This window comes from Leucopleurus acutus, assembly GCF_964270905.1.
Source record: "Leucopleurus acutus genome assembly, chromosome: 3".
Lineage (NCBI taxonomy): Eukaryota > Metazoa > Chordata > Mammalia > Artiodactyla > Delphinidae > Leucopleurus > Leucopleurus acutus.
This window is the reverse complement of record NC_139145.1, coordinates 46,610,197-46,637,612: the sequence shown is the minus strand read 5'-3', so window position 1 is coordinate 46,637,612 and position 27,416 is coordinate 46,610,197. Positions and strand designations below refer to the sequence as shown.

Sequence of the window (27,416 nt, the reverse complement as noted above, 5' to 3'; positions counted from 1 at the left end):
ACACTGGCAGAATGGTTATAAGCTCAGGCTTTGGAGACAGACACAACCCGAATTAAGTCTCTGCCTTACTCTTTACTAGGCACGTGACCTTGAACAACTTAGCCTCCTTGGACCTCAGTTACATCATCTCCAAATGGGGAATAATGCCCTTTACCTCACAGGGTCACCATCAGCACTGAGTGAAACAATGTCTGCTACCCACTTGCCTGTATCAAGGGATTCCCAAAAGTAGCCCCTGGAACGGAGTGGACATTCAGCCCATGTTTTGTTTGTTTGTTTCAACTGCCTTCTTTAGGCCACAGGGATTTTTATGTCAGCCTTGATTTTGAGTGAGTCAGCCTGTGCAAGCCCATGGAATGGATAAATCAGCAAATAGAAATTACAGAGTAACCTTAAAATCTACAAGCAAATCGTTGTGCTTTATTTTTCAGATCCTGGGGCTGTTTTTCAACTTACTTTCCAATGACTAAATCCTTTCCTAGAATGTGGGCTTAAGCATCCTTTGTTTACGGGGAATCTGACTTGAGGACAAGGAATTCCTCCACACCTGCGGCTTCAGGCCTTTTACTCAGTCAGCCTCCTAACAAAGTAATTTCTCAGATTCACAGTGACCTCGTTGTGCTGGTTTCAGTGAGCAGTGCCTGGCCTTACCTGATGTAGGTAATAGAGGGGCTTCTGCTGCTTGACCGGGGGCCTTGAGGACTCTCCCCTGATCTTTAAGCACGTATCATGGCCACCGATCTGCCAACACACCCTCTAGTTATCTGGGTCCATTCTGACATCCTACTGAAATGTGTGTGCTCTACACATACACCCATCCAATGCTTAGGATCTTCAAATGCCAGAACGGGCACTGGCTCCACTAAAGCTAAATCCTTGGGAAATCCCATTCAGAGACTCCACTTCACCGTGGGGTGCTGATTTAGGGACCTCTATCCAAATAAAATACCTTGTCAAATTCAAGTAGGATCACAAATTCTGGTAACAGGCTGCCAAGAGAGAAGTGTAGGAAAATTCTCGAAGGTCTTTCATGAAGGGACCATCATTGCTGATTTAACCATCTCTGCCCATCACTACTGGTCCTGTAGCTAATTTTGGACTTGAAATGGCCAAGTCTCACTTCAGCTTGATATGTATCCCCCTGCCAGGCCCCAAGTTTGTCATCCCCAGTTCTGACCCAAGTATAACTGGAAAGGAAAGACCGGGCAGGGAAGAAAGTGACACAAGGTCCTACTGACGTCAATGCACAGCTCTCCAGTCCAGATGTCCTTTGGAAGTTTTTTCTTTAAATCCTTGCCACCCAACTTTGGACATACTGAGACCTCGTGTAGCTCTAAGACAGAGCTTCAATCCAACCACTTCTCTCCATTTCCACTGCTGACCCCGGAGCCCAAGCCACCTTCCACACCTGCCTGACTCACTCAGGAGCCTCCTTACCAGTCACTAGTCCTGCTGGCCACGTTCTTGCCCCTCTAGAAGGCCATTTTCCCAACACAAGAGCCAGGATGATCATTTTCAAATATACATCAGGCTATATTGCTTCTCTCTGCCTAAAGCTTTTGACTGGCTTCCTACTGCAGGTGAAATATAACTTCTTGTCTTGACCTTCAGAACCCCAGACGCTGCACCCCTCTGACATCAGCCCTTGCTCCTCCTTCTCTGGCTCATAACTCCACAGCTACCCTATAGCATCCTTCTGTTCCTTTACCCAACATTCTCAATCACTGTAGTTTCATATGCAGTGTCTCTCCTTGTCACTCAAGTCTGGCCCAGGCAAAGTCACCTTGGAGAGGCCATCCCCGACCAAGCCATCTAAAGTGACCCCCATCCACCCAGCACAATCCCACTGTCCCAATGTTTCACAGTGCTTACCCCTTCTGATATATTCTTGTTGGTTTACTGATCTCTCCTGAGGTTGGTAAACGTCAGTCTGCAGGCCAAATTCAGCCAAATGCCTGTTTTTGTACAGCCCGTGAGCTAATGATTTTTACATTTTGAAATAAATCAAAAGAGGACTACTTCATGATATGTTAAAATTATATGAGATTACAATTTCAGGGTCCATAAATAGAGTTTTGTGGGTTTTCTTGGAATACAGCCAAACTCATTTGTTTAGGTATCGTCTATAGCTGCGTCCGCACTGTGACAGCAGAGATAAGTAGTTGCTACAGAGATTGCATGACCTGCAAAGCCTAAAATATTTGCAGTCTGGCTCTTTAAAGTTTGATGACCCCTGGTCTGGATATATATTGTCTTTCTTCCCCTCTTCTTCACCTCCTTGCCCCTAAAATGTCAGCTCTCTTAACACAGGGACATGGTTCTGTTATTTACTGTATCCTCAGTGCCCACAATATATTGACACATAAGTAAGCACGTGCAAATAAGTGGTTGTTCATTAAATGAGTGGGTAGTGTATTGAATGTTGCTGGGCAACCAGGGAGCATACTACTCTGACCCCGTATTTCCACAGATCTGCCAGCAAGTAAGAAAAAAAAATTGCTGGCAAATTTAATTAAAAAAACACCTCAAGCAGAACTCAGATAAAGTTAACACACACACTTATGAAGTTCAAATTCTTTAAGTGTGTTAGTTAAGATAACGCTAGGCGCAGTAACAGATAAACACTATAATCTCAGCTGTTTAATGCAAACAAAGGTCTCATTCTTGTTCACCCAGTGACCAGTATGGGGGCTGGGGGCTCTGATTAAGACTCAGGCTTACGGAGGCTCCACTGTCTGTTTGGGTCTTCCTGGCTATCAACAGCCAGCTAACAGGGGAGGAAGAAAGTTATTACAAACTGTGCTGGAGGTTTGGGGGAGTCGGGCTAGGAGAGACGTGCATCACTTCTGCTGCATTCCACTGGCCAACCCAATCACCTGGCCCACCTAGACATACGGAAGGCTGGGAAATGCAACTGCTGTCCAGGTAGCTACTTCCCACCATACCTGTACGCTATGCAAGGCGAACAAGAATCCTTGGCGGTCATCAGGTTGTCTTTGCCACAAGAGACGTCTTCCTTTTTAAAAATCTATTATAATCGATCTCATTTTTTGGAGGTCAGGGGCTGTGTCTTCAGAGGAAGCTTAGAGCTAAAAATGTGGACATTTGATTTGACGACTATGCAAGGTAAATCAATTGAATGTACTGTTCAATGATCATCTCCTTTGTAGACTTCATTTACTTAAAAAAATCTAATCTATCATCTAGACTCATCTCCTATATTCAAACAATCTTTAGAGGTAGATGGAAAACAGGAGATCAAAAATTATAACTGGCCCCAAGAGAAGACCTCTCACTGTCAGAATTGTTTAAATCCTCTCCTGAACGGTGGGCCCCAATTTTTACCAAACTACTAGCTCTGATTTACTTTGAGATAGAATCAAAGTTCCTCCATATCCTCAGTAGAGAATCAAAGGGCTGTATAATAATCCAGCCCACTTCTCTAAGAAAGGGAAATTTGCTCTCATCTCTGAAGTGCAATGTCCCTTCAAAAATCTCTGACAGCTTTCTTTTCATCAAAATGTGGAAGGAGATTTCTCAGCCTGCTAGCTTACATGAGGGGCAAGCTGGGTTTTGGCATCACCCTGCTCTTCTGACTGGCAATAGTTCTTATTTCCCTACAAAAGGGTTAGGAATAAAATAAGCTTGTTTACAACACTTAACTGTTCCTCTAGCTTTTGATATAAGGCAAGCTAGACAATAATTTTTATAGATACCAATTTAACATTAGTGCTATAACACCAGCTCTGAAGGATCCCTATTCTAAAAATTAAAATCTCTTTCTAAGCCATAGAAATCTGGTCTGTACAGATTTATCTTGCTTTTTTTCCCCTCTCTTTGATCAAATAACTTGATATTTTAGAGCCGTGCTTTGTGGGTTTTGCACCATTTATCCTAGGACATTCTGCATGTAAAGAGGGTTACGCTGTCAAATGAGTTTGAGAAATACTCCATAATATATACTTCTTTTGGAGATTGACAATGTTCAATAGCAGAGTGAAACTGAAATGTACTACAGTATAGAAGCCTGTTAGCCTTCAATCAGGCATTATCCTACTGGCTATCATTTTTTAGTTTACTGGCAACTTAATATGAACCACGCACTATGCGTACCGTTGTCCACGCATGAACGCATTTGGTTCCCACAGCAGCCCTGCGAGACAGGTACTCTTGTTGTATCCATTCTACAGAGCAGGGACAGAGGCCCACTGAGGTCAAGTAACTGGCCCAAGGTCAAACAGTTACTAACAAGAAAAGTCTACCTTTTAAAACAGGTCTGTCTGATGCCAGAGACCAATCTCTGGACCATCGAGCCATCACTTTTAAAAATACTACCAATGAAAACACAATAGATTTTAGAGAACTTGGTTGCATGTCAAAGAAGGCAACTTCCTCAAGGCTGACAGTTGTTGAGTTTGAACAACTAAGAACAACTAAACCTGTGACTAATCCTGAAGAGGGAGAAGGAAGAAAGGAAAGAAGGGAGGGAAGGAAGAAAAAGGAGGAGGAAGGGAAAGAGAAGGGCATGAAAACACCATAGCATCAACTACAGGGGGAAAGAAAATGGCAATTACATTTGCTTGATCGTCTCCCAGGTGTGTACTGATTATATTCAATAATTTTACCTTTGAAGTCCATGACCTGGCTCCTATGCCCTGCCACTAATCTGCTATTTAATCTATATAAGTTAGATCATCTGATCTCCCCAAGCCTCAGTTTTCTTTTCTGTAAAACAGAGAAAATAATCCCGAGCCTGTCCGTGCTATTTGCATAGGGGAAGAGCAAAATACAGTTAAGTGTTAGGAAAGTAGTTTGGAAATTCTTTTCTGAAACTCGCCCCACGATATGCTACAATAATGGTTTCAAACAGTTATTTTTCAACGAATGGGCTCCTTGTAAAAATGAACTCTTAAGGGGAATCTCAAAGCGTGAAATGGATTAAAAGCAGAACTGACTATTGAAGCAAGGGTGAGGAACCCAGGGCTTTCCCCCTCTTCTCTGACCCCTCACCTCCCAGGAAAGTGGTGAAGGGCCTTTACAGATGCCCTAGGGTCCCATGGAACACTGGCCTAGCCAAATGGGGGAGGCAGGACTACATTCTGCTTTTGAGCAAGTCCCCTGGTCTCTGAACTTCTGTTTCCCTCTCTGTAAAAAAGGAAGAGGTTGGAGGAAATGATTCTTCAGGCCTCTTTTGGCTCTGATATTCTGGAAATCTAAGTTTCTGGTTCTTTGTCATTAGAGAGACATGTCCCCTTCCAGGCTGACTGAAAGTGCCCCACACAGGCAACATGGTACCCATGCCGGCATGAGGGCAAATCTTGACCCAGTGTCCTGAGAGACAGCTCCCCCTGACCCCCCTTCAAGCCTCTGAACTGTCTCAGCATGAACAGGATCCACTGTCTCCATGTTGGATGCACTCATTCTCTCAACAAACCTTTCCTGAGCTGCTTCTCTGTGGTACAATCTGTGGCCCTAAGAAAGGGGTCCTAGCACGAACAGACCTCTAGCTTTGTCCCTGAGAAGCCCACAGCATCGTGGAGAGATGGGGACAGACATGCCAACAGCTAGACCATGGGGCCAATGGGAACCAACACGAGGCGCTCAGGGCCAGCTGGCACCCTAGTGGAACACAGAAGGACACGGCCCTGCAATCGGCCTGCCCGGCTCCAATCCTGGCTCCACGACTCTCCTGTGGCCTTGGGAAAGTTATTCCACTTCCCCTACATCTCAGTTTCTTCACATTTAAAATAGGAGTGATCACTGATTACCCACCTCATAGGTTTTTGTGTGGATGAGAGAAGTTAAAACATAAAAAACACTTAGAAGAGTGCCTAAAACACAGTAAGCACTCAGTAACTGTCAGCTAATATGATTCCCAGCCCAGGGCTAAGTCCCCTCGCAGAAAGAACAGCGTCAAGATGAAAAGCTGCCCCTGGAGACAGATGACCACCATTCCAGGCTGAGCTCAACCACTTCTCAGCTGCATCACCACCATCACCTTGCAAGTTAACAAACTCTTCTAAGCCAGATGAACTGGCACAAAAACTATCAAACACAGCCTCTGACAGAGCAAGAACATGACCAGTGTCGGCAATTATTACTACTGTTGTTAATGGCGGTGAAATGGCAGGGAGAGTTGTTTCTTTGTAACTGAGGGGACTGGGAAAGACATCAAGGCGAAGGTGACATCTGAGTGGACCATTGGCATGTGCCTTGGATTTTGTGAACCTGGGCTGACTTAGAGACCTGCTCCTCCCCTTGCACATGCGCTTCAGTTCTCCTTCCTGTTTGCCCTTTAAAACTATAGCCAGCAGAATGACCACAAAACAAAACACAACGGTCTAAAGATGTATAAAGACAGGGACTTCCCTGGTGGCACAGTGGTTAAGAATCCGCCTGCCAATGCAGGGGACATGGGTTTGATCCCTGGTCCGGGAAGATCCCACATGCTGTGGAGCAACTAAGCCTGTGAGCCACAGCTACTGAGCCGGCGCTCTAGAGCCCGTGAGCCACAACTACTGAGCCTGTGTGCCACAACTACTGAAACCAGCACACCTAGAACCCATGCTCCATAACAAGAGAAGCCACCGCAATAAGCCCATGCACCGCAACCAGAGAAAGCCCATGCGCAGCAACAAAGACCCAACACAGCCAAAACATAAAATAAAATAAAAGATAGACAGACATAGGGGTGTGTGTGGAGTCTGTGTGTGTGTGCATTAGCCACGCCATTCTGCTCTTCCCAAACCTTCCATGACTCCCTGTTGCCTTCAGAATAAAGTCTACACCACTTAGCCTGGCCTTCCAATCCCTCTGCTACCTAGACCCAAGCGCCCACTGCCCTCTTGGACTAACCCTATCCTCCACTCAGGACCCACTGAACTTACATATCTGGGCAGATTCCCGCCTTCCCATCTTGGCTTATCTTCTCTCCGACCTGACAGGTTTGGGCTCAACCTTTCCATCCCCCGTGACTTAAGCCTCACCTCCTCCTGCTGCCTTTTTCCCAGCATAGGTTCCATACCAGGCTTCTACTTCTCCAAACTCCTTAGGCTCAAGCTACCTGAGCCACTCACTTGTCACTTCTGGGGCCACGTGCATGTGTGTGTCTTGTCTTCCCAAATAGACTGGAGGGATCCTCAGAGCAAGGACTATCTCCGAGACTCCTCTGTATCTTTCTCAACCCTGCCACAATACCACCAATGTTTTAGCTCGGAGTCTTACACACAATAGGGATCCAATAAGTATTTGCTAAAAGACCTTGGAAAATGAGTCAGTATAAATAACTACTAATTTTTTTAAAAAAAGTAATGTCAATCAGTGTTTGCAGGCACAACTATATTCTCAGTATCATAATAGGTCAAAAATTGGAAATAAGAGAAATAAAGGATAAAATAACCATCACCTAAAAAGTTAAATCCAGATGGAAAAATACAGTTAACCTAAAAAGAAAACAAGAGTAAGGCCAGAAACTAGCAAACTCTTAGAGGAAAACATAGGCAGAACACTCTATGGCATAAATCACAGCAAGATCCTTTTTGAACCACCTCCTAGAGAAATGGAAATAAAAACAAAAATAAACAACTGGGACCTAATGAAACTTCAAAGCTTTTGCACAGCAAAAGAAACCATAAACAAGACCAAAAGGCAACCCTCAGAATGGGAGAAAATATTTGCAAATGAAGCAACTGACAAAGGATTAATCTCCAAGATTTACAAGCAGCTCATGCAACTCAATAACAAAAAAAATAACCCAATCCAAAAATGGGCAGAAGGCCTAAATAGACATTTCTCCAAAGAAGATATACAGATTGCCAACAAACACATGAAAGAATGCTCAACATCATTAATCATTACAGAAATGCAAATCAAAACTACAATGAGATATCATCTCACACCAGTCAGAATGGCCATCATCAAAAAATCTAGAAACAATAAACGCTGGAGAGGGTGTGGAGAAAAGGGAACACTCTTGCACTGCTGGTGGGAATGTGAATTGGTACAGCCACTATGGAGAACAGTATGGAGGTTCCTTAAAAAACTACAAATAGAACTACCATATGACCCAGCAATCCCACTACTGGGCATATACCCTGAGAAAACCATAATTCAAAAAGAGTCATGTACCAAAATATTCATTGCAGCTCTATTTACAATAGCCAGGAGATGGAAACAACCTAAGTGCCCATCATCAGATGAATGGATAAAGAAGATGTGGCACATATATACAATGAAATATTACTCAGCCATAGAAAGAAACGAAATTGAGCTATTTGTAATGAGGTGGATGGACCCAGAGTCTGTCATACAGAGTGAAGTAAGTCAGAAAGAGAAAGACAAATACAGTATGCTAACACATATATATGGAATTTAAGAAAAAAAAATGCCATGAAGAACCTAGGGGTAAGACGGGAATAAAGACACAGACCTACTAGAGAATGGACTTCAGGATGTGGGGAGGGGGAAGGGTAAGCTGTGACAAAGTGAGAGAGTGGCATGGACATATATACACTACCAAACGTAAAACAGATAGCTAGTGGGAAGCAGCCGCATAGCACAGGGAGATCAGCTCGGTGCTTTGTGACCGCCTAGAGGGGTGGGATAGGGAGGGTGGGAGGGAGGGAGACGCAAGACGGAAGAGATATGGGAACATATGTATATGTATAACTGATTCACTTTGTTATAAATCAGAAACTAACACACCATTGTAAAGCAATTATACTCCAATAAAGATGTTAAAAAAAAGCAAAAGAAAACAAGAATGTACAGTTTAAATCATATGATTCCCACTACACTTCAGAATGAGCTCAGGAAGAGAAGGGTTACTAGGCATGGGAGAAGGTGGGGTTTGGCCTTGTGAACAACTGCAGAGAATTAAATCTCTATGGCCCTGACTCGCATTGTACGTAACAGTTCAGCTGCATCAACAGTTAAATCCTCGCCCCTTAAGAGGCAATTTTCAGGCTTACCCATCATGATGAGGATTTTCATGGGGTGGGGATGGGAGGACCTAGAGAGCATCTTGTCTCTTGTTGTTTATATCTACCAATACCTCAGAGCCTGGTGTGTCCAGGATTGCTGGTGTGATGCTCAGCTCCTTGATTTCCTGTCTGGTGTTGGCTGGGGGACCCAGAGTGGGCCATTCCTGAGGAGCCTGGATCACCTTATGTCACCACCTTCCTCTCTTTAACAGATTGGCTACTGGAATGAAGATGATAAGTTTGTCCCTGCAGCCACGGATGCTCAAGCCGGGGGGGATAACTCAAGTGTCCAGAATAGAACGTACATCGTCACTACAATCCTAGTGAGTACTCAGTCCTTCATGGAGTTTACCTGGGATGTGAGACAGACCAACACAAAGGTTTTCCCAGGAGTGAAAGCTGGTCATTCTTCTTGCCAAAACTGTGTGGTCGGTAGAAAGAGGAAGTAAAAAAGGAATATCCTGAAAGTCAGAGGGACTTTTGCTCTCTGGCTCTGCCATGATTTCACTTTGTGCTCTTGGATAAGTAAGTCACTTACCCTCCTTTGAGCCATAGTTTCCAATGTATATAAAACATAAGGGTGGGCTTCCCTGGTGGCGCAGTGGTTGAGAGTCCGCCTGCCGATGCAGGGGACACAGGTTCGTGCCCCAGGTCTGGGAAGATCCCACATGCCGCGGAGCGCCTAGGCCCGTGAGCCATGGTCGCTGAGCCTGGGCGTCCAGAGCCTGTGCTCCGTAATGGGAGAGGCCACAAGAGTGAGAGGCCCACGTACCGCAAAAAAAAAAAACAAAAACATAAGGGTGAGACTAAATTGTAGTGGTTCTGACTCTACCCTTCCTTAGTAGAAGCCATTTTCAAAGCAAGTTCCCTAAAGTCCAGCACCTACAGTGAGTATAAGTAAAGCTGCTATGATTTTCAGTGATGAGACAGTTGGAGCCTATTTAAGGGTTATTCCCCTAACACCTCCCAAAAATACAAGAGCTCCTGGAACAACTTGAAAAGCTAGGCATGGCGTCTCAGTGAAACATTCTATTTTAATAGTTTGCTTCCTTAACCCAAGAAGTTTTGTAATGGGAGGAGCAGAAATGCAGGAAGTGGATTTAGGGGCCAGAGAGACTTCCCCAAAGTTTAGCAATGTTGGAGACATCCTCCTCTGCCACGCCAAAGGCCTCCCTCCGCAAGAGTGAACCCAAAACCCACATTCTCTGTCTCCCATTTCTCCACCAGGAAGATCCTTATGTGATGCTCAAGAAGAATGCCAACCAGTTTGAAGGCAATGACCGCTATGAGGGCTACTGTGTAGAGCTGGCAGCAGAGATTGCCAAGCATGTGGGCTACTCCTACCGTCTTGAGATCGTCAGTGATGGGAAATATGGAGCCCGCGACCCTGACACAAAGGCTTGGAATGGCATGGTGGGAGAGCTGGTCTATGGAGTAAGTTCCCTACAGGGTGGGCAATTGGAAGTGGAGGCAGAGAGGTTGACAGGAAATCATTTGGTGGTTGGCTGGCCCTGCCCATAGATGCCTATTAGACCCCATGATTTAGTATTACTGATGCCGAAAAGATGAGGAGTCCAAAAATCCCATATCTGAAGACATTTTTTGTTCAGGTTCCTGGTCCCAGCTCCTTCAGCCAAACTCAGCTCAGTCCTGTGACTTCAGTTGATCATCATCCAATACAGGTGATAGTTTAGCTTCAAGATCAGTTTTCTCGAGGCAGACCGCTGAGTTGTTACTTCCCTGCTCAGTCCCTTATGTCTCCCTCAATATGAATTTCTTCCCTGGTGTTGGGGGTAGCCTGGATACAACCAAACGTTCTAGTTACTTGCCCTTTCTAGCACCTTCCATTTCAGCCACACCACCCTGAGTCACTCTGTTCTCTAGTCCCCTTCCATTCTGCACCTCTAAAAATCTCACCCTTCTCCCCAAACCTGTATCAGATACTACTTTTTCCAAGATGTCATTTCATTCTCCCCGTAACAGGTATGGGGAGAACCCTTTTTAACTGTTGTTGCCTTCCTTGTAGAATTTAGCTTCTGCTTCTTTTATGGCTTACCCTGCCTTATGTAACAGTTATCTGTGAATAGGGATTGGTCTACTCCATTCACCACACTTGAAAGAAGACCACACACAATTGCTATAAAGTCTTCAATAAACTGAAGCATTTTGGAGAAGCCAATGAATGCCCTGAATTGTTTTAAGTGTTTAAGGGATCATTGAGAAGTAAAAGATCTGATCCCCGTCCCCAAGGATTTTAACATTTTATGGGGTAGAAAAGACAATGAGAGAATGGTAAGACAGCAGAGAATCAAGGTTCAGGCAAAAGGCTAATATGAGTGTGTCTAGCCCTCCAGAAAGATGTAGAGCTTGAACACGGCCATATTCAAATAGAAAGGCAGCCCAAGAATTTCTAAAGTATAAACTATGGAATGGTGATGGAATAAGTAAGGTGTGAAAGGAGAATGAGAAAACACTGATGATTTTTGTAGAGGGCTTGGGATGAGTAGTCAGGGATAAAGTCTGAGTAAGAAATGACATGGGAAAGAGTGTGGATTGATTCAGTGGGCACTGGAAGATCATGAAGGTACTTGAGTAGAGGAACAACAAAAGGCAATGGAAGCAGAATCCTGCCACCACGTGCAGGAAAGAGACCACCAGAGCTTCACTCATAGAAATCAAAGACTCCAGGCTGGGTTTCTGAACAGAAGCATATGCCGAGCCGCAAGCCGGTGTTGAGTTCTGGTCAGGATGAAGCACCCATTTAGGAGGTTTTAAAATCTCATTGTCTCAGGTCAAGGCAATAGGAGTCATGATGGCCATGAGAGCCATACAGAGGGAATTCAAAGAAGAAAGAAATGGAACAAAGAAAAGCCTTTCTAGGAAGGTGGCTTTTGAGATAACCTGGGAAGATGGTTAATGAGTTGAGAAGGGGGACGTGCTTCTACTCTCTCTCCTCCTCTATTGCCTCTCACCTTTGGGAAGCCCCACGGGTGAAAGATAGAGATATGGGTGATTAATGTTGCATCTTGAGGTTGGTTTCCATGGGAACCTCCACCAAGCTCTTAAGGTCATCCCCATGGCAACTACTGGGAACTTTTCACCTCCAACAACATTCATCTTTACCTTCATCCCATGTTCCCTTAGAAAAGGCCTATGATCTGAGCAGAACAATGATATGATTATCCTAAGGGCAAGCCCCCCAGTAGCCAGCCATTAGTCATGGGTCACTGGCTCATCAGTGACAAACCAAAATTACCTCTGGATGCTTCAACTGCTAGCCCTCCCCTTTCCCCTCACCTCCACAAGGCCTGTCCCTCTGCCCAGTAAAAACTGTATTCTGGGGCTTCCCTGGTGGCGCAGTGGTTGAGAGTCCGCCTGCCAATGCAGGGGACATGGGTTTGTGCCCCGGTCCGGGAGGATCCCACATGCCGCGGAGCAGCTGGGCCCGTGAGTCATGGCCGCTGGGCCTGCGCGTCCAGAGCCTGTGCTCCGCAAAGGGAGAGGCCACAGCAGTGAGAGGCCCGTGTACCGCAAAAAAAAAAAACTGTATTCTGAAAACTCCACGATGGGCCCAAATGGATGCCCTCTCTGGATTTTCAGTTTGGCTTTCTTTTTCTGCAATGCCCCCTGCAACTGAGGAAGAATAGAGGGGTTTGGGGAAAGCATATCTCAGCCACAAACGACCAGCAAGATCAGAAAGATTCATTCGGAGGCCTCCAAATCTCTCCGTTCTGTGCCTGTTAAAGTCAACCAGGGTGTCTCTCGCCTTCTTTGCTCCCTTTTGCTCTTATCAACAATTACAATAGTAGCATGTCAGCATGTAGTATATATATGGCAGGCACTATGCTAAATACCCATGTTATTTCACTTACTCCTCATAACAACCCCAGAAGGTAGATATGATTATTTACCACATTTTATAGATGAGGACACTGAGACCCGGGGAGATTAGGCAGTTTGGCAAAGGACAAAGAGCAGCGTCGGGACATGCAGCCCTGGCTCCTACGCTGCATGCTGGGACATACTGCCTCTGTAGAAATCACACCATCTGAGCACTGGACTCTAAGGCCACTATTAACTAGTGATGACAATAGCAACAGTGTCTGCATTCTCAGATGCCACAGGCTGCAAAAGAAATTTCTGCTTCTTGCACGGGTATGGCTTTGTGCCTGATTCTCAGTGACTTTCTTGCCTGTTCTTTGTCTTAATGAAGCAGAAAGAGAGTGAACTTGGGAGACAGACACCTGGATTTGAATTCTGACTCTGCCAGCTTACTGGCTACATGACTCCTGCGAGCCACTGACCTCCTCCAAGGGTTACCCCTGAATCCTTTATCCCAGGGCTGGGGTGGCGAGTATTCCCCTAAACAGCGCCTGGCTCAGAGTGAATCTCCATCCCTGATCATTTTCTTCAATTTTTGCTTTTACCTACTGCATCAACACGGTTTACTCTTTTACCCAAGATTTTTTCCAGATGTATTTTGCTTGGGGATCTCCTGGGTCAGTAGTTCTCAAAGTCTGGAGCGGCAGCATCACCTGGGAACTTGTTAGAAATGCAAATTCTCAGGTCTCTCCAGACCCAGTGATCTAGAAGTTCTGCCATCTGTGGTTTAAAAAAAAACCCCAAGGTGCTTTGGATGTGCTGCACGCTCAAGTTTGAGAATCACTGTCGCAAGACATCTGTTTAAGAGAATAATTTTGAGCACCTGTGAAATGCCCACGGGTCACAGTGCCCTCACGTATTTGAATTCTTTTGACTCTCACAAAACACTGCTCTCCAATAGATAAAGCAAAAATTATTATGCCTCTTTTTCTAAAGAGGAAATTGACATCCAAAAGGACAGCCATCTCACTCGAGGGCACGTGGTCAGTGAGTCACAAAGCAAAGTGGCCAGGTCTAATTTCCCAGACGAGCATTGCCCTTGACTGATCCTGCAGAGGTCCAGTTACTTCCTCAGGTGCTGGAAATCAGCTCCTGAAGCCTCTCAGTCAACATCAAACAAGCTGAAGACACTGCTGCTTTGCACGAACCACCCTTCCTCTCTGGACCTGGGTTTCCCATCTGCAAAATGAGGTCACTGAACTTAAGCATCTCCCACTGTGTGTGTCTCCTATGCATATGGGTGCCTTTTGAAGACCCTCAGGGGTCCATGGCCAAAGAATTTTGGAAACACTGTATCTACTCACCCCTCTTGGAAATTCTCAGGGCACAGTGGTCTTTTAAAGGTTCTGAGAAGTCCGACCTCAAAGTAGTCTGTTTACATTTGTGTTTATTTTCATGTTATACTTATTAACATCCTTCTAAAAATAATGTTCCGTGGAATCAATCTTGGAACTGCTAAATGAACTAAGCAATGAGATCATGTGGTTTTGTGACTTTTTTTCCAGTTCACAGTCCCTTTTATTAACTCACATCCGGAGGCATCAGACAAATCCATTCAATTCCCTTTACCACTTTAGAAGCTCGACATCCACCTCCCTTTTGGGTAACTTGTGGTTGTTCCCTCTAAGTCAGTTCCATGACTTTTCTCCCCCATTCCTTTTCTACCTATGTTAGGTTACAGAGGAAAGAAGAGATATCTTCTTCCTGGCAATGGCTTATAAGTGTTTGTAAAAAGTATCAAGATTTATGCAATGGGTGTTAGGGGAAAAAAAAGAATTACTATGAAATACAGATTCAATCCCACATTGCTTTACAGAAAGCTTCTTTCTATAAGTGAGAAACTTAAGTCATTCTAAAGCCAGGCTTTTTATTCCATGTAAAAGGCCTTCTCAAAAATCTCAGCCAATGAGAGTAACCAGAGGAAATCTTTCCTAAGCAACATCAGCCAGCAGCTGGGCGGGGCCGGAGTCTGCGCAGCATCTGTCCCCAGCCTCACACCTGGACTGTTACGCAGCATCATAAGAGAAAGCCATCCGCCTCCAATAGACTTGCACAGACATGCCTCTCATTTCAAAAATGCATGTCATGGCATCTGTCCATGGAACCGTGTTAGGTTTCCAGGATCTCTTGATCTCAGGCCAAGAGAGCAGTGGATTTTATAGCAGAGATGCCAGTGCCTCTGCCATTAGGCAGAGGTAGGAAAGACAGAAAAGCAAGGCTGGTGACTCCACATGCCGGATGCACAAAGATGAACATTTCCTGCAACCATTTTATGTTTATCTACATGAATTTTTAAAACTGAGTTATCTGTGCACTTCTTAGCAGTCTCCTTGAAAAAACAATTGTGATACTACTTTACTTTCTCTCTGCCAGAGAGCAACTACTTTCCTCACATGATTCCCTTCTCTGGGAATGTATTGTGTACCCGAGCAACCTGTTGAAATCCTACTCTCACTTCAGTGCCAATTTACATGTCACCTCTCTGATGGCGCAGTCCCTGATCTCCCCAGCCAGAATTCATTCCTTCCTGACCTCCTGTAGCATTCTGTATCTCTTAGAGAGCATGCCTCCAGTCTATAGACTGGGAAATTTTGTGTGTGAGTACTAATCTCGCCTACTAGTTTGTAATTCCCTGAGTGTAGAGACCATAGCTTCCCTTCCAGCCTAGGGCTTACGCATAATAAGCACCCAGTAAATATTTACTGAGTTAAATTTGCCTTCACTTGTTAGCCAGGGCTGTCTTGGTTGCAGGTAAAAGAAGCCCAACTCAAACTGGCTTAAGCAAACAGACTGATTGGATCATGTTCCTGAGGACAAACAAAAGAGTATATTGACATATGATCCCAGGGAGTCCAGGGTAAGCCCTGAATTAAGGGTGACTCAAATTATCTCATCATGGATCACCTCTCACTCTGACTTTCAGGACTCATGCTCGTTAAAGAGGCCCAAAGAGACTTGGGTCGTCCTTGAATGAACCATTCTGGCCAGGGGAGTAGTGTACACCGATGGCCAAACCTGGGTGATACGCTTCACCTCATAACCAGGGTGATCAGTCCCATTTGAACCAGGAGGACTGAGCGCGGGGCAGGAGTAGTTCTTCTTCCAGAGGAAGAAGGCATGGCTGTTGGGCAGGCAAAAAATAACAGATATTATGACAGCCCCCTTCCGTAAGGTGAGGAAGACTCCCCTAACAATTAGAACGGTCAAAGAATGGGATCATCTCTCCTGTGAGATACTGAGCCGATCATCCATTTACCATAAATATTTTATAGGGAGCAGGAGGGTTTGGACTCCTAAGGTTCTTTCCAACTCTCACATCCTTTAAGATTACAAAAGAATATTCACAGGGAAGAGAAAAATAAGAGAACAGAGAGCTGGTGAACTCAAGGGCGTTTCTTTTGTGTGTGTGTGTTTTTTTGCAGAGAGCAGATGTGGCCGTGGCCCCTTTAACTATCACCTTGGTCCGGGAAGAGGTGATAGATTTCTCCAAACCATTTATGAGTCTGGGGATCTCCATCATGATAAAAAAGCCACAGAAGTCCAAGCCAGGGGTCTTCTCCTTCCTGGATCCTTTGGCTTATGAGATTTGGATGTGTATCGTTTTCGCCTACATTGGAGTGAGTGTTGTCCTTTTCCTGGTCAGCCGCTTCAGCCCCTACGAATGGCACAGTGAAGAGTTTGAGGAAGGGCGGGACCAGACAACCAGTGACCAGTCCAATGAGTTTGGGATATTCAACAGCTTGTGGTTCTCCTTGGGAGCCTTCATGCAGCAAGGATGTGACATTTCTCCAAGGTGAGTCGGCTCTTCTCAACCCCTTTGCTCAATGCCATATATATAGGAAAAAACAAATACTGGGAAATCAAGGGTGGGAATTTTTTCCAGACTTTATAGTATTCGGTTTCTCAACTATGCTTTACTGTCAGCTGTCCGTTGCGTGCTGTGGATTATAAGGACACGTCCTGTGCCTTGATCAGTTCTATCTGCTATCTGGGTGATGTGCTCCGTCAAGATTAACAGGGATAATCACGACTCTAATGTTCTGTAGCCAAAAGGTACAGAGAAAGGATGGGGGACAGTACGGTACGACTAACATGTGTTGAGAACCTACCACATATAGTAAGCAAGGTTTTGAGTCCTCTACATGCCTTAGTTCATTGAATTTTTGCAGAAGCATTAGGTGGGATTCTCATTCTATCTCCTTTTACAAATGAGGGACCACAGAAATGCTGAATATCTTTCCAGGGTTACACAGCTAATAGCTAGGTGAGTCAAGAGTCAACCCCCATCCTGAACTATTTCCGAGGGGTAGAAGGAGCACTGAATTATGAGTGGGTTCTCACTCTGGTTCTAGCACTTTCTGTATGTCTCTGAACAAGTCACCTGGCCCTTGTAGACCTTGGTTTCTTCATCTTTAAGAGAAAATGGTTCTTCTTTTCTTGGTTCTGAGAAAGATCTTGGAAATAATCTAGTTCCAATGGTGATGTAAATTTGTTTCTTACGGTTAGAAAATGAAGTTTCTTAGAAATGCCTCAGACATCATACTGAGAGTACTGGGGTGACCAAATCAGTGAGGTTTCAGCCCCCACAGGAGACATGAGTAGCGCCATTTTTGTCTGTTTTACGTATTGGGCTTGTGAATACAATTTCTTTTGAAAAACGGAACAGAAAGGAAAGGAGAGGGGAGGGAAGGAGAGGGGAGGGGAGGGGAGGAGGCAGGGAGGGAGGAAGAAGGAAAAGTGGAATGGAGAGGGGAAACAAGAAATCTGAAAACTACCAACCTACACCAATTCCCAAATTTACTGACCCCCTTTCTGTCTTTGTGTGTAACGTTCTTTCAACTATATTCTGGAAAGTTCATGTCACAAATAAATAAGTGCTGACTGTATTTTCTTTTACAGTTGCTTAATGTCTATGAGCTCTTTAATCAGTAGGCAGTCGCTTATAGATACCAAGCTTCTAAAGCACGCAGGGAGGCATGGCTTAGAATGGGGCTGCATGAATAGATCTGCACACACTCTCACTTTCTGGGGGCGTAACTGCATAAATACCAAGGCCTCACAGACACGTCCTGGAGGCATCTTTACCACCTGGTTCGCATTTGGGTGTCAGCGAGGACCAATATTCCTAAGTGGCAATGGAATAAAATCTTCCTAAGGAGCTTCCCTCAGGACTCATTTTGCCTGCTGTATAATTTAGACTGTCTCATCGTTCACCATTATACTCTTGTTTTTCTTTAAATAAGAAGACAGTCAGGGGGGTTGCGTGGGAGAAGAGGTGTGAGACTGGATGCCTGGCCAGTACTGGCAAACACATGGTAAAGAGCAGAGACAACCAAGAAGGGGAAGGGCTTGCTTAAAAATAACTCAGGCCAGTAGGTAAACAATGGGAAGAAATGATTCTTCACTACTCAGTATAATGGGCCATCCTAACATGCATGTGTCTGAAAAGACCCCTGGGCTTGTTTTTTCTCCTTTATTTCCTTCATGGCTGGGCATCTTACCTGCTAATGGCACCCCTGTGGACTGACCTCAGGCTGTGTTTTCACACTCCTCACCATTCCTCCTGAAGTCTCAAGTCAGTGACCCACAAACTGAATCCTCTACCGGGCATGTTTCTGTGTAACCTGCACAGTTCGGCAATGATGGTCCAAAACTGAGTGGCAGCTGCCCTCCTGAGCTGATGCGTGTATTCCCCACTTGACCACAGCCCCCAGGTGATCAGCTTCATTCCTGTGTGACTCAGCTGCCCCTGAAAGGGTATATGCGTTTGTGACTTCTGACTAGAAGAGGATTTTCAAACTGTGTTTCCAGGACTCCTGAGGGTTCCACGAGGCTACCTTAGGAATTGACCTTGAGGTGACCAAACAGGAAACCCAAGCCGCCTTCCTTCCCATTTTTAATAAAACAACTCCACTCTATGCTTCTGTATTTTCACCAGTAAAATGGGAAACAACCCTAGTATTGTTGTGAGGTTTAAAAGAGATTGATACATATAGAACCCATAACACAGTATCCAGCCAGCACACAGGAAGCACAACAAAAGAGAAGCTATTTCCAATTCTTTTTATCGATTTTCTGTATTGCACTTCTGCTAAACTTCACTAGAAGAAAGGGTGCCACTGCTCACACTGATTGAAAAGCCACTGGACCCCTCTCTTCTGGGGAAGTCCGCGGACAAAGCAGAACGGTGGTTCACTCCTGAGACCAGCAATACCTGTATTTCTGAGGCTCCCCCTCAGAGGGACTGGGAGGAAGGATTTTGGATTTAGGGGTCTGACAGGCAGAGAAGAGTCTACCTGGCAGAAAAAGGAGTTTTATCCACTTGAGATGGACTCTTGCTTACCACGCCTAGCTCAGCCAATTCCAGCACTTAGGGACCTGCATAAACCCCGCTAAGAGTCAGAATATGCATCACAACATTTGTTGAGAATATATGCTAAAGAGAAAAGGTTCATACTTCACCTCACTAGGGTCAGACAAAAACACAAGGATGCTAGGACAGTGATGAGAACCAGAGCCAAGCAGACAAGCGCAAACACCAGTGGAAACTTTTGTTGTTGCTGTTTACGTATTTCCTGATGAAGTCAACAAAGTTTCATGAGCCTCTGATATGCATAGCACTAGACACCCTGGGGCTACAGCAGGAGGTATTTTTAAGGGCTTTTTATACTCAAACATCTTCTCAAATATGCTTCAATTAATTGTTCTTGCTATTCACTAACAGAATATATCATAAATCCTCACAAATTTAGAACTTGGGGGATTAAGTTCCACCTAAATTGCATGTATCTGCATGCATACACAAGTAGCTTTATCTTTTCTTAATCTCATCAATATTTATATTAAAGTCTATTAACCAAAAGCCAACGAAATGTGGCCAGATGTGGTTGTCTGCAAGTAACGCAATAATCTGACCAGAGTAACATGAACAGTTAGAGAGTTATCTTTCTTATAAGGAGAGTGGAGGCAGACAGTGGCTCATGGTTCAGTGAAATCGGGGTCTGCTGTGCTATGGTTGCCCCAGCCTTTTCTCATGTGCCCCAAATGGCGGCTCCCAGATGTCACGTCCATGTTCAAGCAGCAAGAGGGGGAAAACGTACTGCAGCCAGTTCCGTCTCTTTGGATCAGGAAACCAAAAGCTTAACAATATACTCCCCACCCCAAGCGGACATCTCCTTCTGTCTATCTCATTAGTCAGAACAGTGGCCCACAATCACTTCTAGTGACAAGGAAGGTGGAAATGGCAAGAATTAGGTTTTTTAGCCTCTAAAATGGAAGGGGTTGGAATGGATGTTGGTGCGTCAACCGGCAGCACCGGGCACAGCGCCCAAGTCAATGTTTTGTTCACCAGCACCATGAATAGATAAAATAATATGTAAATAGCACCTTTAGTGATAATATGCCAGTAAATGCTGCCCATTTGCTTTCAAGATTCTTCTCTCCTCCCTTTAAAATGTTTCTATGAGAAGTTGTTTTCATATAGCCTTTTTTAACATTCAAAGTTAAAATTCAGTTGAGCTATGATCACAAATTACAACATTTTTCATTAGGTTGATGGTAAGATATTAAGAATGCCATTCATGAGTTGCCTTTGCAGGCCTGTGTCTTGTGCCCAAAGACCTATTTTTAATAGATACTTTAGATTTCTTTTTTCAGGGACAGGAACATTTTGAGAAGGGATATATTAAAGGAAGGGCAAAAATCATCCCAGGCAAAATTTATCTTTAGTTCCCCCAACTTTCCTTTCTGTAGCTTTTGACCCTATTTGTGGCCAATGTCATTCATTTATTCAACAGATATTACTAATTGCCCGTGAGGTGCAGCACAGGGTGCTGGGTGCCGAGGATGTGAAGATATATTGATGATGGAGCATGGGGGGGCGGGAGTCTTGCCTTCAAGGTGATGGCAAGTACAGTGGTATAAGACAGACATTACATAAACAATTGTGAATGTATAAACTGTGATGCACTGTGAATAAAATGAATCTGCCGTAGCACTAGATAATAAAGGAAGTGGAATTAAAGGGGACTGACTTAGGGTGTTCTGAGAAAGTTCCTCCAAGGAGCAGATAGGTAAGAAGGAGCTAAGCTTACACAGAGCTGTATTATTAGAGAAGTAGGCAGAGGCCAGATCGCACACCGTGGCCATAGTATAGATTTAAAGTTTTACTCTAAATGCAATGGGAAGGCACTGGAGAGTTTTAAGCGAGAGAAGGATTGATTTACATGCTGTAATACTCCTCTGGGGAGCTATGAGGAAAATGAATTAAAGCAGAGAACAGTCAAGAGTGGAAACAGAGGGACCAAGCAATAGGTTCTCACGTCTGTCTAGGGGCAATTACAGTGATGGAAATTATGATGGGCATGGAGATGGATTCGTGGTCTACTCTGAAACTAGAATTGACAGCCCTTGCTGATAGACTGGATATTTGAAAGGGAGGCGAGGGGAAAGTCAATGGTGTCTCCAAGAGGTAGGGAGCAGTTGGAAAACATGGAACCACAATTCCAGAGACCTCTAGGTCTGGCTCCGATCATGAGAATGATCTAGTTCATCCATCCCGTTACAGATGAGAGAACTGAGGCTCCAAAGGGGAAAGGGATTTTCTCTAAGGTCACCAAGACAATGCCTCTGGCCTGTTGCCGCCCAGTCCAGTGCTGCCTACCCTGCAGTCTCATCCCAGGCTCCACTGCCTGCAAGTGAACTAACAGTGAGCCTTTCAACTCTTTATTCCCACGGACCCTACCTCCCCTTTGGCTTCTACTTTGCTGGGATTGGATGACCTTAGTAAGGAAAAGGAGAGGGGTTTGGAAGGTCCTAGGGGAAGAGAGGAAAATGGGAAATTATGATTTCAGCTTTCAGAACTCTTGTATTCCTGATCTTAGAATGTGACAGAATGTGAGATAATTATTTCCACCTAGTAGAGATAATTACTCTCAGCGAGAAGAATTCTAAAGCGGGGAAGTGATAGCACATTGGAGGTCTCTGGGAACCCTCTACCACAGCCCCTGCCCCAGTTAATGTGCTTGTGGAGGGCCCTGAGACTGATTCACCATGGGAACAGAGTAGCCAATGAACAGAGCTGATAAACGATGGCAGCCTGACCTTCGCATTCACACAGAACTTTCACAGCAACCAGTATTACAGTGCATGGAGGGGTGATGAGGAACCTCCCCCTTCCACCTCCTGTTCTCCCCGCTTCCCTCCCAGAGATGGGCATGGAAACGCCTTCCCCTTTCCCATATTGATGTAACTGGAGTGTTGCAGGGGAAAGAAGCGGGGTAAACATTCAGGGAAGTTGACGGAAGCAGCCTGAATGTGTGAAATAGTTTATCTTTAGAAAGCATAATCCTCATTCAGTACACAGATTCACTGCTGCAAGGAACAGTGTCATAAGGATGTGTGCACAGCGCTGATGCAAGAAATGTGTGTTAGACGCTTTGGGTCTTGGGACCAGGTATGAGGGATTCTGCTGGGAACCCTGCATCAGAATCACCTGAGATGCCTGTAAGAATGCAGATTTCCAGGCCCTACCCTAGGTCCGTGGGATTGGAAATTCTGCAGTTGGAGAGAGAAATACACATTTCACAAGCCCTCCCCTTCCCCCAGGGCAGCTGGGCATTAAAGTCTGAAAGCCATTGAGCTAGGAGGTTGTTCAGGGAACTCAGGTTAGAAGTGTAAGAAGTAAGGTCCATGGGGCAGCCTGAAATCGCACCAGTCAACCGCAGCCAACACCGAGCCCAGGATCTGCCTGCTCGCTGCCCTGTGGTGTGTTACCTGCCAGGGGAGTGAGGCCCTGGGCATGGCCACTGAGGTCAGAAGCCCCTGCAGGCCAGGCTACCAGGAGGAGTTCACAGAGGATTCACCGCAGTACATTCCCCCTGATGGCGTCCGCCTCGCCATGAACAGGTACCGCAGCTGTGACAGGGGTGATCTGTGCAGGGACAGTGTGTCCCCCATCACTGGGGGACTCCAGCTCAGTGCCTCCTTCCTTTTCAACTTTAACCGTCTGCTACCTGATGGCGAGACCCACAGCCAGGCTCTGATACTGAGCAGTTTTGCAGACCATGGGGAAGCACAGGAGTAGACGCTTCAGAGCCTGTGCAAGCCAGATGGAAATATTCAAAGGAAGGCAGTGACAGGAGGGTAAAAGCTTTGCTGGACGTGCAAATGAAAAGCATCATTTTCTGCCTCTCAGCCACCAGCAAGGGGGAAGTCAAACTGTTCTCTCTTTCTCTCTAGATTGCTGTGGAAGTCAGTTTAATTGTAGGAGAGAGGTTTTTTCCCCTCCAAAATCACAATAAGCAAACATTCAGAAAGTGTTTCCCGGAGCCAAAAGGGATGTTCGGGACCATGTATTCTCTCCTTAAATGTTTATTTAGCCCCTGTTACATGGCAGGCATGGTTCAGGATGCTATGGGAGACACCACCGAACAAAGCCGACAAAAACCCCTGCCCTCCTAGAGCTTACTTTCTAGGGAGAGAAGGCAGGCAATAAACAAAATAAAATGTAGGCAACACCCCCATCCCAGTTCGATAGGTGAAGCTTCTGGCTTACAGGGAGGGGAAGGGACTTAGCCAAGGTCACACAGATAACCAGCATACGTTCAGTAACACAAAAACAGGGGTCAGCTAGGAGCTGTGCTGAACTGGGCATGCCTGTGTCAGCTAAAAAGGGGCTGCTCCCACTCAGCCCTGGACAGTCACTGCCAGGAGAACTCTGCAGATGAAACCAAAGCACACCTAGACTCAGCCTGTGGGTCATCAGCTGGGGACCCCTGGAAGAATGCTGGGGAGTATAAAACACCACTGTGCCTTTAATGCATTTAGGCACACTTGGAATATCATATTTATAGATTTTTTTAAAAGGAATTCTCCTCTCCCCCACAGCCCTCATTTTTGGTTCGAAGGATAAAAAACTGATTGCTATGTTCTTATGTCCTTTCACATATCTTGGAAAATCCAGGCCGTGAATAGGGCTGCACTAAAAGAAAGACAGTCTCCACAACTCTATATCCAGAAAGGCCCGTCTACATGTTCCTGGGATCTACATTTTCCTGGAGAGAACCCCCTCTTTTTTTTTTTTTGCTGCGTTGGGTCTTCGTTGTTGCGTGCAGGCTTTCTCTAGTTGTGGTGAGAGGGGGCTACTCTTGGTTGCGGTGTGCGGGCTTCTCATTGCGGTGGATTCTCTTGTTGTGGAGCACGGGCTCCAGGCGCGTGGGCTTCAGTAGTTGTGGCATGCGGGCTCAGTAGTTGTGGCTCGCAGGCTCTAGAGCACAGGATCAGTAGTTGTGGTGCACGGGCTTAGTTGCTCCGTGGCATGTGAGATCTCCCCGGACCAGGGCTCGAACCCGTGTCCCCTGCATTGGCAGGCGGATTCTTAACCACTGCGCCACCAGGGAAGCCCCCCACCCCCGTTTCTTTTTAAACCCTCTCTGGAAATATAGCATCTGAGATCCAGAGACCCAATTGTTCACCTGGAAAGAAGTACTGAGTTCTAAAAATGGAAAAATGAAAGCATAATTAATTGAATTGATGGGGGATGTATGCTCAGAGTCCTATGGGGAGCCTGATGGTTTTGAATATGAGTTAAGTACCACCATCCAACTGTGGCAGATGAATACCTCTATGCCAGCCTGTGTTCAAGCAAGATCATAGGTGAATGAAGCCCAAGGTAGCTAGCAGAAAATAACGCATTCCACTAACACAGAAACGACAGACCTACGTGATGACAGTCACCTTGTGTATCCGGTGGCTTAAGGAGAAAGGACCTTAAAATGAGGAGGCACAGTGGCTGCTGAGAGCAGAATGGAGCCCTTCCCAAGGGGGAAACAGGAGCAGCTGCGTCACAGGCAGCGGGCCCACAGGGCTGGAGGGGGTGATAAAAGATCTTAGAAAAAAGCTGTCTCAGGCTACTAGCCCGCTGGGTGAGCCACTTCCCCTCTCGGTCCCGCTTTCCCCTCTTCAAAATGGGAGCAAGATGGTTCCTGGTATGTCCCCAGCTCCCATCTAAGGCTAGCGTCCCTTGGATTCCCAGGTCCAGCCAAGGCTCTAGCCAAGCCAGATTGTGCTGCATCCTGTTTCCCCAGCCCCAGGCTGCCTTTATAGCCTGGTCATTCCCTCTATCTGGAGCACCCTCTCCCATCTTTCCCCCTCAGTGACCGTCCCTTTTGCAAATACTGCCTTCCCACTGCTTCCCTCCCAAGTCCAATTACTCCCCGGAAGCTATGCTTTGCAGTAATAGTTATAGCTTGAACTCGGGAATAGGCCTGCCTGCAGCTGAATCCTAGCTCTGCCACTTACTGGCTATGTAAGCGTGGGAAAATAACTTCTCTGTGCCACAGTTTCTTCTTCTGGAAAATGGAGATAATAAAAACACCTACTTCAAAGGGATAGTCTGAGTACTAGATGACATAATGCGTGGAAAGCTCTGCCTTGGCTGACGCACAAATGGTAAATGCTATTGACATAGTTGTTGCTGTCACCATGGTCATCTGAATCTCTCCGAGGGCATCTTATATCTTCAATCCTCAGATACCACTGCCCATTTCTGTTTCTTATCAAAACACATACTGGCAAACTTATCTCTGCCGCTCATTCAGAATCTGACACGGGGTGTTGTGTGTTCTAAGTACTCAACACATGTTTGTTGAATGAATACACGCACTTTCACAAGTAGCCTTCTAAGGACCATGTCATATTTTGCACTTAATGAAGAGAAAGCAACCTAAGGGAGAGAATTTCTGGCTGTCACTAACTACCTGTGTAACATGGGGCAACTCAGTCCTGGTATTTCAATGAACGTGGAGGAAAAGCAGGAAGAATTGGAGGAAAGGAAGTTAAATAGACCAACCCAGAAAACAAAGTTCCCTGTCATCCTAGTGTTGCCAGTTACCCCACTGTTCAGGAACATTCTACTCTTCTCTTTGCTGGGAAAACAGTTGTAATAATTGATTAGTTTGTTGCACCGACTATGTATCAGGCGCTCTCTTAAGCGTCATATGATGTTACCTCTAATCATCATGACAACCTCTGCTCAGGGACGTCAACATCATTTTATAGATGAGAAAACTGAGTCTGAGAGCCATCAATCCCCTTGTTCATGGTTACCCAGCAGAGCTGCGATTATAACCTGTGTCTATTGGATTCAAAGACTCGTGTTTTATCTTTGACACACCGTTGTCTTCCATGACCAAAAATCTTCTGAAGGTCCCTTAGGGCTCCCTGTGGGTTGTTAGAATTCATGGAAGTAAAAAGCATCCTTTTTCTTCTGTAGGGTTCCCTAACTTTTTTTTAACAGACCTTTGTTGCTTTGGGTTTTCTTCCATTAATATTCCTTACGGTATCTTTGTCCTTAAAAGCCATCTCCTGGGGAAGAAGAGGTAAGCCCCTAGGAGTGCGCTCTGCCCCAACCAGAGTGTGTGCAGCACGGCCAGCTGGGTGAGGCAGATGGTGAAACAGACAAGAGCAGACATGCAACTGGTGCCGCTTTGGAGAGGCCAACCTCTTGGTTTCAGCTGTGAGGTGACTGTGGATATAGGGTAGATTCCACAGTCAGAGCTAAAATCTGGAGATGGCATATTTTTACCTGTAGTGTTTTAGACATAAATGGAGGGGGGGGGAGGCAAAAAGGATTACAAATGGCCTTAAAATTATGGTCTATCTGGAGGTTACACATTTATTCTATAGAAATGATTGTGCAAATGTGGCAAGATGTATGTATAAGGATTTTCATTTCACTGCTGTTTTAAAAAGTTAGAAGTAGCCCACTGACCATCAACTGAAAAATGTGACGGTTCATCATCCAATGGAACACAATGCAGCTGTTTAGGTGGATGAACAAGGATGCCTGTGCTACTTCGTAAAGCTCTTCAGAATTGCATAGCCTGGATAATAATGGCAATAATGGGTTCTCATCCCACCGGTCCCAAATTATGGGCTCTTTTCACTGCACCCTGCTGCCTCTTTGGAACACAGGGAACTAGGGGAATGTGTCACTGAGGACTAAACTCTGTGGTATGTAGAGTTGAAGCTAGATTTTTTTCTGAGAAAGGAAATATTAGTGTGGGTTGTAGTGAAAAGAGACCTCTGGGAAGCACTGGACTGTGGCTTGAAAAATGAGATAAGATTTCCTACAAACGCAAGAGAAATGAAGAGGGAAATCTCTGGTGAGGGAATCACTGTGAGCAAAGGCACTGAAGCAGGCATATGCTGAGCCAGGGGACCTGTCAATCAAGGTCATCCCTAGAGACTCATTAGCCACGGGTTTGGAGCTCACAAGGTTTAATGATACATTCAATACCGTGACTTTGGGGGCCCTATAACCTGTTGTATAGGCATTAGAGTGTCACCCAAGAAACACAGAATCTAAAATGGGCAATGTTGGGCCAGTTCTTCGGTTGCTGCCAGGAAGTAACTCCCTGCTCCCCGTGGAGCACCTTTATTGATTGGTGTTCAGGCTTGGTCCACCATGGATGGAACCGTGTCAGCCAGGGTCTAATTTCTGGAATTCAGAGGATTCTGGCACCCAGGAAGTCCCTGCCACTGCTGTTGCCA

General features: G+C 45.4%; 1 protein-coding gene across 4 annotated transcripts in view; it reads left to right on the top strand.

Moving 5' to 3' along the window:
• Positions 1 to 27,416, top strand: part of GRIA1 (glutamate ionotropic receptor AMPA type subunit 1) — a gene marked incomplete at both ends in the record, with an annotated part of 309,718 nt that overhangs the window by 206,784 nt on the left and 75,518 nt on the right. For all 4 annotated transcript variants that reach the window (XM_082836840.1, XM_082836839.1, XM_082836837.1 and 1 more), the window contains 3 exons: positions 9,194 to 9,304; positions 10,209 to 10,415; positions 16,286 to 16,656. In XM_082836840.1, coding sequence (XP_082692966.1) covers positions 9,194 to 9,304; positions 10,209 to 10,415; positions 16,286 to 16,656 — 689 coding nt within the window. The remainder of the gene's footprint in view (positions 1 to 9,193; positions 9,305 to 10,208; positions 10,416 to 16,285; positions 16,657 to 27,416) is intronic.